Source organism: Wolffia australiana, chromosome 4 (assembly GCF_029677425.1).
Source record: "Wolffia australiana isolate 7733 chromosome 4, ASM2967742v1".
NCBI classification, from domain to species: Eukaryota; Viridiplantae; Streptophyta; class Magnoliopsida; order Alismatales; family Araceae; genus Wolffia; species Wolffia australiana.
Window position 1 is genome coordinate 1034634 of NC_135838.1, and position 10367 is coordinate 1045000.

General features: G+C 40.9%; 1 protein-coding gene across 2 annotated transcripts; it reads left to right on the top strand.

Moving 5' to 3' along the window:
* Nucleotides 1-1440: 1440 nt before the first annotated feature.
* On the top strand, nt 1441-8624 carry LOC144702720 (protein RRP6-like 2). 2 transcript variants are annotated; one of them, XM_078574732.1, is made up of 12 exons: nt 1441-2206; nt 3459-3614; nt 3867-4025; nt 4346-4429; nt 5022-5101; nt 5188-5238; nt 5326-5434; nt 6190-6272; nt 6395-6440; nt 6712-6799; nt 6965-7431; nt 8071-8624. In XM_078574732.1, exons 1-12 carry the CDS (start codon nt 1541-1543, stop codon nt 8563-8565), a joined length of 2484 nt encoding a protein of 827 aa, XP_078430858.1. In that variant the 5' UTR covers nt 1441-1540; the 3' UTR covers nt 8566-8624. The 2 variants fall into 2 exon arrangements, with proteins under 2 accessions (XP_078430858.1, XP_078430859.1); XM_078574733.1 differs by having other exon boundaries at nt 1442-2206; nt 8074-8624.
* Nucleotides 8625-10367: the final 1743 nt, after the last annotated feature.

A 10367-nucleotide genomic window follows, 5' to 3' on the forward strand; every position in this document is an offset into this window, starting at 1 on the left:
ACTTATTGTAGCAAGGACCAGACAAATAAAATCCCTTTGACTCCTGCTCTACACAAACAAGTTTAAAGTAATAGTACAAGTACAAGAAGAGGAAGAACAAACAAGAAAGAAGAAAAAGAAGAAGAAGAAGAGAAGTTACAAGGGTTTCCTTTACTTCTCATCAAGTAAAAACCCTAATCCTTGTAATAATCCTGATATATCTATCCAAGATGGTTCTCCTTAAATAACTTATTGTAGCAAGGACCAGACAAATAAAATCCCTTTGACTCCTGCTCTACACAAACAAGTTTAAAGTAATAGTACAAGTACAAGAAGAGGAAGAACAAACAAGAAAGAAGAAAAAGAAGAAGAAGAAGAGAAGTTACAAGGGTTTCCTTTACTTCTCATCAAGTAAAAACCCTAATCTTTGTAATAATCCTGATATATCTATCCAAGATGGTTCTCCTTAAATAACTTATTATAGCAAGGACCAGACAAATAAAATCCCTTTGACTCCTGCTCTACACAAACAAGTTTAAAGTAATAGTACAAGTACAAGAAGAAGAAGAACAAACAAGAAAGAAGAAAAAGAAGAAGAAGAAGAGAAGTTACAAGGGTTTCCTTTCCTTCTCATCAAGTAAAAACCCTAATCTTTGTAATAATCCTGATATATCTATCCAAGATGGTTCTCCTTAAATAACTTATTGTAGCAAGGACCAGACAAATAAAATCCCTTTGACTCCTGCTCTACACAAACAAGTTTAAAGTAATAGTACAAGTACAAGAAGAAGAAGAACAAACAAGAAAGAAGAAAAAGAAGAAGAAGAAGAGAAGTTACAAGGGTTTCCTTTACTTCTCATCAAGTAAAAACCCTAATCCTTGTAATAATCCTGATATATCTATCCAAGATGGTTCTCCTTAAATAACTTATTGTAGCAAGGACCAGACAAATAAAATCCCTTTGACTCCTGCTCTACACAAACAAGTTTAAAGTAATAGTACAAGTACAAGAAGAGGAAGAACAAACAAGAAAGAAGAAAAAGAAGAAGAAGAAGAGAAGTTACAAGGGTTTCCTTTACTTCTCATCAAGTAAAAACCCTAATCTTTGTAATAATCCTGATATATCTATCCAAGATGGTTCTCCTTAAATAACTTATTATAGCAAGGACCAGACAAATAAAATCCCTTTGACTCCTGCTCTACACAAACAAGTTTAAAGTAATAGTACAAGTACAAGAAGAAGAAGAACAAACAAGAAAGAAGAAAAAGAAGAAGAAGAAGAGAAGTTACAAGGGTTTCCTTTACTTCTCATCAAGTAAAAACCCTAATCCTTGTAATAATCCTGATATATCTATCCAAGATGGTTCTCCTTAAATAACTTATTGTAGCAAGGACCAGACAAATAAAATCCCTTTGACTCCTGCTCTACACAAACAAGTTTAAAGTAATAGTACAAGTACAAGAAGAAGAAGAACAAACAAGAAAGAAGGAAGAAGAAGAAGAACAAGAACAAGAAGAGAGCTCTTGGAAGAGCGAGGGCCAAAACCCTAGCAAGCTCGCCATGGCGGACGACCCTGCATCGCCCAAGGAGAAGACCAAGGCCGACGCCCTCCTCGCCCTCGTGAAGGGCCCCCTCGCCGCCTCCGCCGCCAGGCTCTCCGCCCACTCCCGCGCCCTCCCCGCCGGCAAAGACTTCCATTTCTACCGCAACTTCCCCCTCTTCGCCTCCCCCGCCCGCCAGACGGCCTCCACATCCTCCGCCCTCCTCTCCTCCATCGCCTCTTCCCAGATCGTCAATGGGTCCTCGCCCGCTTCCCTCCCCGACGATCTCGACGACGCCCATGACTGGGTCGTCAACCTCAACGACGAGATTCTCGAGCGATTCAGCGCCTCCATGGACGAATTCAGGAGCCTGCGGGCCGGGGAGGAGCAAGGGCAGCCCCCTGCGGATCGAATTTCTGCCATGGAGGAAGGGGGTTTTCAGATTGTTCAGGGCAAGAAGGCCAAGAAGATCAAGAACAATGGAGATGGGGTTGATGGTTTGGGGGTTAAGGTTGTGGGGAAGGATAGGAAGACGGGGGGGCCGCGTTCTGTGGTTCCTTTTCATATACCCTCCATTCCTAGGCCTCAAGATTCGTTCAAGATTCTTGTCAACAACTCGAATCAGCCCTTTGAGCATGTCTGGTTGGAGAGGAGTACTGATGGGTGTCACTTCGTTCATCCTCTGGTTCGTTTCTCTTTCGATGATTGTCTTGTTTTTCGGGGTTTAATGATGGTAAAAGGGTCGGCAAAACCCTTTTTCTTTTGCTGAAAGACAAATGAAACGTATCTGTTTATTGTAATCTCTGGGTATTTCGATAGCAATTTTCAATGATAAATCGTAGATTGTAATATCTAACAATGCCTAAAAAATAAGATCATCCTATGATGCCACAGTGTTAATTCTCATTGCAAAGCCAATCAGTTTTTTTAATTTCTCTGTCTTTCAGGGTCTTTCTGGAATTTGTTTCAATCGTCAAAGTGGGTGCTGTTCTTGTACCTTATATTTTTGTTTGATGTATTTTTAAAAATTCAAATTATTAATTTATAAAATTTGAAAGAAAATATGAGAAACATTCTCAACAAATCTAAAGTGAAGGAATCCTATTTATTTCATCTAGGCATTTTCTTGCATTGCGCGTTGGATCTATTTGGAAAATTTTAATGATCTTTAGCCGAGTGTTTATCTGTTTCATCCTTTTGTTCGAGTAGGGATATACCTCAAATCTGGTACAAATCGTCCTTTACCATTCCGAGAAATGTCATCAAAAATTGCTTTTAGAAATCTCCGTTATTGTCTACATTTGAGAAGAGATAGGGCGACCCTATCTCTTCTCAAATGTATTCCATTTCATCTTCCTTAAAAAGACATATAGGTAATAAAGAATTTGTATAGAATACCCTAATGAAGAGTGATCAGTCTGTGATGAATTTGGGAGCTTAGGTTTTCCTATATATGAAGGTAGTACGTGAGTGACAATCGTCCTTGTGTTGACCCACTGAAAACGGTTCATCATCGTAATTACACTCCTAATTAATTTCAATGCAGAGCATTTGAAACTTCAAGCTGATTTCCCCTGCATCATCTTGCAAAAGATTTTTATTATACAGTCTCAAATTGTCTGGATTGTTATGTTCACATCATGTGCACTCTATGAAGAAAAAAAGTTATCAGCGGTAGGTTTTTAATTTTTTTGCAGATAATAGGCTTTTTTTGCAAAATATTTTTATTATACAGTGTCAAATTGTCCAGATTGTTATGTTCAAATCATGTGCACTCTATGAAGAAAAAAAGTTAGCGGTAGGTTTTTTATTTCTTTGCAGATAATAGTTTCAAAAGCTCTTGGTTGGTATGGCTCTATTGCAAGATTTATTTTTTACTTTTAATTTGCTGAGGAAAGAATTATTTTCTAAATTTTAATTTGGGAGTTTACATGCAGGAAAAACTATCTGTGCTTGATTTTATTGATGGTAGTACCCACCATGAAGAGCCCGTGATGCCTCTTCCAATCGAAGACACTCCTTTCAAATTTGTTGAAGATGTGAAGGACTTGAAGGAATTGGCTGCAAAGTTGCGCTGTGTTGACGAATTTTCAGTGAGCACTTGTGATCATTTCTTTACATCTTCAACAATTTTTCAATGTTTCAACGACCTAATGGGCTGCAGTGACAGAAATACTCCTCACAGGGATTGGGGATTTGTATCATATCTTCTAAATAATTCGTGGCCTCTTTTCTCTGAAAGAGAATCTTCCCATTTTCAAAACTTTTAGGGTTTTGGTGATAGATTAGATTACATGCGATATTGGAGAGATATCCAATGGACATTCTTTTGTTTTGTATTCCAGGTCGACTTAGAGCATAACCAGTATCGATCATTTCAAGGGCTTACGTGCTTGATGCAAATATCAACAAGAAGCGAAGACTTCATCGTTGATACCCTGAAATTGCGTGTTCATGTGGGCCCACATTTGAGAGAAGTCTTTAAAGACCCATCGAAGCGCAAGGTAAAAGTTATTTGCCATTGTGTTGATGTAGACCCAATAGTTTTCTTGTCCGGTAATAGGATAACGAAAAAGTATCAGCTTTTGTATGAAGCATAAACGTCAAGGAAGAAACAATTCTGATGTCAAAGAAAGTATAATATTAAATCGAGGATAATCTTTTTTAACTCAATACCTAATATCAAAATGTAGAAGATCTAAAAGGTTTGTTCATATCAAATGTAAATCCCCAAGCTATTTTTATCATTATTAATGTGCATAGTCTTTTTTCCTTAATTGAAAGAACTTAAAAGTCGCATTGAGCTCTCATCATGCCCAATCAGGTAATGCATGGGGCAGATCGTGATATATTGTGGCTTCAGAGGGACTTCGGGATATATGTGTGCAACCTTTTTGACACTGGCCAGGTATCTTTTCGAAATACTTTGAATATTATCCATGAGTATTAGCTTTATTTTTAAAGATTGCAATATATTATCTGGGGCGTAAGCCATACTTTTGTTTCTAGAGGTTGGCTCTTGTTTGAGTACATCAATGTCTTCAGATGTTTTTTCTAATTACAGAGTATTAGCTTTATGTTTGAGTACATCCTCTGTAGAGCATTTACTTATTTCGAATAGAGTGACGAAGGAAAGTTGCAAAGATAGCAACTCATGCAACTGTAGAATTGATTGTCGACTTGGAAATTGGTTATCTTTTTATGAGCTCCATTTCATGAATATTAGAAATTTGTTTAAAATTTAATAAAATATCGTTGTTCTCTTTTAAAAACAATATCCTCGTTAAATTTGTTTTTCCTATGACGGGAAAGATTTTACGATAAATACATGCCATAGATATTCGTATTTCGGTTATCCATATTGTTGAAAAGCCAAAAAATTCAAACTAGAGATCAGGTCCAAGTTACAATGAAAACCGTTCATCCGATAAAAATGTTTAATTTTTTTGAAATCGGGTTTTTTGATATTTGCGTTTTACATATTGACTTGTTTTTCACAGGCTTCGAGAGTTCTGCAACTAGAGAGAAACAGTCTCGAGTTCCTCCTCCAGTATTTCTGCGGAGTCACTGCAAACAAAGAGTAATATGCCCTCCCATTCCTCCCATATAATTAGAGTTTTCTTAGTTTCCAGACGTTTTACACTTTTTTTTTACCTTACTCTATAGATACCAACAGGCAGATTGGAGGTTGCGTCCTCTTCCCAGCGAGATGGTCAAGTAAGTCTATCTTCGGTCCAACACGATGAAAATTAGGTTAAATATTCTTATTTTTAAAATCCAACACCTTAAAGATTGTTTGTCCAGGTATGCAAGGGAGGATACGCATTACCTACTGTTTATGTACGACGTTATGAGACGACGACTTCTGTCTGAATCCCCCAACACTGATATTGGGGATTCTCTGCTAGCCGAGGTACCTTAATTTTCAATCAATATTTGGTAAATTTATTGATTAATATTTATCTATTGGGTTTTTAACAGTCTGCAGGATCTAGTAGATCTTAAATTGTGCTAAAGTGGGATTTTTTTTGGTTTTGTATTCATTCTTACATACTCTCTACCTTTTCCTTTCGCTTCTACATTTCTTTTTCCCTCTTCTCTCTCTCTCTCTCTTATTAATTCTTTTTTATCTTTCTTCTCTGAGTCTCTCCAATCTCGGAACGCTTTTTACACTTTTGTATTCATCTCACATGCCAAAGTGTTCTTACACATTCTCTCTACCTCTTCCGCTTCCCACATTTCTTTTCCCTGATCTTTCTTTCTCTTTCTCTCTCACTTGTCAACGATCTCTTTCCATTTATTTTCGCGGAATCTTTGCAGTCTTCTCAAAACTTTTTTCTATTTTTCTATTCATCTCACATGCCCAAGTATCTTTCACTCGCTCTCTACATCTACCGCAACTCAGTTGTTTTCCCTCTTCTTTCTCTTTCTCTCTTGTAGCAACTTCCCTGAATCTTTCCTATCTTATGATTTTTTTTTAGTTTTGTGTTCATCTCAGATGCCAAAGTGTTCTCACACATTTTATCTCTACCTCTACCGCTCCCCTCACATTTATTTTCCCTCTTTTTCTACAGCTATCTCCTACATTCTTTCTTCTCCAAATCTTTCCAATCTTTGGAAATTTTATTTTATTTTATGTTAACCGAAAACACTGATTGTTGCTCGCAGGTGTACAAGCGCAGCTCTGAAATCTGCTTGCAACTATACGAGAAGGAGCTGTTGACGGAAACCTCATATCTCCGCATCTACGGGTCTGTTTTCAAGAACTATTCTATCTGGCCACATCAGCCTCTCTTCTCTCTCGTTCTCTCTTTTGATGATTTTTTAATCCCAATTTTCAAAAAACATGATTTTTTAATCCCAATTTGAGCAGGTTAAGCGAAGCCGACCTCAATCCTCAGCAGATCGCCGTCGTCGCTGTAAGCCTTTTCTCACTCAAACGTTTAATTTTTCTAAAGTGTTAAGTTCCCCTTGAACAAGAGAGAGAATTGAAAGAGAGTACCGAGAATAGGTCAAAAAGAGTGTGTTTTCTCATTACTAAAGCTATATATATATATATATACACAAATATTTTCCTTTAAAAAAAAATATATATACACAAATACAAACTGGTTTAGTCCATATAAGGAGACAACAGTCCAATTTCCGTCAAACTATGTGTGGCCCAATGTTTTAATCTTTTTTTTGCAGGGTTTATGGGAGTGGAGGGATTACGTGGCGCGGACAGAAGATGAGAGCACCGGATACATACTGCCCAACAAAGCTCTTCTCGAGATAGGTTGGCCAATAACACGCTGCTTTCTTTCTTCCTTTCTTTTTCTTTCCGGAAATTAGTTAAACATAAATTTTTTAATGTTAAAACCCAGGCATTATAGGATGAGGCTTTCTTTTTTATTTTTCTCTCTGAAAGTTATTTGAATGTGTGATTTTTTGGCATTAAAAGCCAGGCAGATGCCGTTGACTTCTGGCTTGCTTAGGCGGCTGGTGAAGTCAAAGCACCCTTACGTGGAGCGAAACTTGTCCTCTGTGGTGTCTGTGATCCAAAACGCGGTCAACAATGCTGCCAATTTTGAACCCGTCGTAGATTATCTCAAAAATGCCCATCTGGAGGCGGCATCAGCAGCTGCCGCTGGAGAGGCAAACTCGACGTCTACGGCTGTGACGGCATTCACCGAAAAAGAATCAAGGTCAACGCCAATGCAGATGTCTGCCGTCATCAACGGAGAGTCAGAGTCGACACCAATGATGGCTACTACGACAGCAAAGAGTGCTAGCTCGCCGAGTCCCCCCACTAAAATGAATGTCGTCACGGTTCAGACGAAGGAAAAGCCAGTGGGGGCCTTTGGCGCGCTCTTCGGTAGCTCCTTGGCCAAGAAAAAGTTTGCCTCCGTCAGTCCCTACCAAGCTCAGGTATTTTTTCTTTTTAAAATTTGCTAGTTCTGGAATTAATTCGTGGGTGTTTCAATAAAATTATTATTCCTAGCTGTTTCTGGATTTGATTCCAGTTGTTTTTAATTTTTTTTTTTAAAGTTGGACTCTCCTCAATTTACTCTTGTTTTTAGCTATTTTCAGGTTTGATTGGGGGTGTTTTTTTAATGTTTTAACGATTTCTGGTGTTGTTTCTAATTTTGATTTCGGGTGTTTTTATTTTTTTTTATCCGAGTTGTGGTGTTGCTAAAAATTTTATCCTCGGGATTCTACCTAATTTCCAGTTACCAACCTTCTTTTTAAGTGCTTTTTAGAGCAGATGGTGTTCCTAGAGTTTTTTGACCTTATTTTTCTCACGAGCTTCCCCCCATATTTTCTTTATTCTACTTTCAGAAGGGACAGTCCTCCCTAAATTTTTTGAACGTCCACACTTCCAGAAAAATTCAAAATTTTTTGAACTTCCAGAAAATTTCCTTTTTGCACTATAATCAGAATAGATCTTAGGCCTTTGCAAAAAAAAATTCTCCCGGATGCACCCCAAATCTCAGGGTTTGTTACTGTTTCCGGAATTCCCTTGGACGTTTTTCAAAAAAATTCAAAATTTAAAATCTTCCCAATTAGCAGGGCGCAGCCGCGGCCAAACTGGAGCAGATCAGATCCTCTGTGGCCCTCCCCTTCCACTCCTTCTCCGGCAGCACCGTCATTGCTCCGCCGCCGGCCCACGTGAACAAGCCTCCCACCACCACCACCGCCACCGCCGTCACCGACGTGACCAATACGACAGAAGACATGATCCCTCTGGATGACACCGCCGCCGACTCAAGCGACAGCCGCGGAGAGGGCGAGCCGCCTCCCCCCGCGGTGGTTTCCAGCAGCGTCGCCGGTGGGCCGTGGCGGCCATTCAACTACACAGAGGCACGCAAGGAGGTCAAATTCGGTAACCACCGAGCGGCATCGAGGGCCGCTGACCCCACCACGCCCTCGAACGGGCAACAGCGCGGCGTCAAAGGAAATGGCAGCATGGCGGGTGCGGGAACGGGCACGACAGATTTCTCGGCGCCGCGGCGGTGCCAGGCCTATCCCGCCTCCGGTAACCGTAGTGCCACCTTCCACTAGCTCTCTGGATGAAAAAAAACATTTTAGTAATAAAAAAAGTCTTGATTCTTCTTGGTCAACGTCCTTATCCTACATGGCAGTAGGGATCGTCAAATGTCATCCATCACGTCACGCGGAAACGTGATGGTGACGGTGACAGAATGGAAGGGGCGTGATGGTGACGGTGACGTGTGACTGGCTGTAGGTGACGGTGACATGATGGTGACAGGATACCCCAGATGCGTGAAGGGACGAAATTTCTGTCACTGATGACGGACCGTGCTTCTCCTCGCGGTGACGTCGCTCGTCCTCGCCACCTCTGCCGCCGTCCGGCTAGGCTCCGGCGCGGGAGGCGGCTACCCCGGGTTTGGCTTCCCGGGCTGGGCGGCAGGAACGGTTTCCCGCCAGGCGGTGGGTGCGGGAACTTCGGCGGCAGGTGGGACAGCGGCTACGGCGGCCCCAGCGGCGGGCGCAGCTGCAGCGGCGTGTGGTGGTCATTGGTGGTGTGCGAGGTGCGGGGGCGGTGCTTCAGGAAGAAGCTGAGCAGGTGGCGTGGCCAGGCGGTTCGAAGTGGGTAGTCAGTGGCCGACGCAGAGAAGTAGAAGTTACATAGTAAAATAAATAATAACATAGTAAAATAAATAATATTATACTACATTTATTAACATAGTAAAATAAATAGTATTATTTCCGTCACCGGTGACGGTGACGTGACGGAACAAGGAAGGAGGGATGCATGACGGTATGTGACAGAATTTTTTAAAATCCTTGGACGCGTGACGAGTCGGTGACGTGATGAACATTTCGTCACGTCACCGTTCGTCACGCATCGTCATCCGTCGCGTCATGTCTGGGGCATCACGTCCCGGACGTGCCATTCCCTACTTGGCAGTTATCCCATGTAGGCTTTGACATTTTGGACTGGGGACCAGTCAAACCGGGACCAAACTTTAGGTAAGGTTTAGGTACATGCCAAAAAAATGGACCCTATCCTACGTGGCAGATATCCCATATACAAATTCATGTAAAAAAAGGAATTTGTCTAGTAAAAGAACAACATAACAAAATTTCTGTTACTAAATAAGAGGAGAAATTGATTTAATAAAAGAAAGTCTAGATTTACTCTGGTCAACGGTCTTGGTCCACGTGGCATGTGTTCATGTGGAGGATATGGCTTACGTGGCAGGTATTAGATTATCTTGGTCACCGGGTTGTGAAGAATAAAGTTAATATATTGTCATTAAAGGTCTTGGCCTTCGTGGCTATAATGCTTACGTGGCGGGCATGTGTCCACGTGGAGGTTAGGGCTTACGTGGCAGGTATTAGATTATCTTGGTCAACGGGTTGTGAAGAATAAAGTTAATATATTGTCATAAAAGGTCATCTAAGATTGGTCGATTTGGGCACATTTTATGGCCCACTTTGGTCAACGCGAAGAACGAGAAAAAGTGAACCGACAATTCCAGTCCGTGGTATGAAGGGTGCCCAAAACTGGGGGAAACTGGCGGTCTCTTTCTCTCTCTAACTTTTTCTCTCTCCAACATTTTCTCTCTCTATTGCACACTTTTCTAATTTCCACAACCCAACGGCGCTCTCCCTCCCTAGATTAATTTATTTGCTCTCTAGATAAGGTGGGTTCAGCGGATTCTCTCTCATCCCCGAAGAGAGAGACGTCTAGAGAGAGAGAATGGGAGACGGCTTAAATCCTTCTTTCTCTAAATAAGGCGGCATTAGCAGATTCTCTCTCATCCCTGTGGAGAGACATCTAGAGAGAGAGTGGGAGACGGGTTAATTTCTTCTCTCTCTAGATAAAGTGGAATCAG

Bases quoted from the DNA above. Each gene is read 5' to 3' on its own strand.
- LOC144702720 (XM_078574732.1), top strand. From the start codon at position 1,541: ATGGCGGACGACCCTGCATCGCCCAAGGAGAAGACCAAGGCCGACGCC. The intron at 5,435-6,189 runs GTACCTTAATTT...TGTTGCTCGCAG, and splicing joins GGGATTCTCTGCTAGCCGAG to GTGTACAAGCGCAGCTCTGA. The intron at 6,273-6,394 runs GTCTGTTTTCAA...CAATTTGAGCAG, and splicing joins TCATATCTCCGCATCTACGG to GTTAAGCGAAGCCGACCTCA.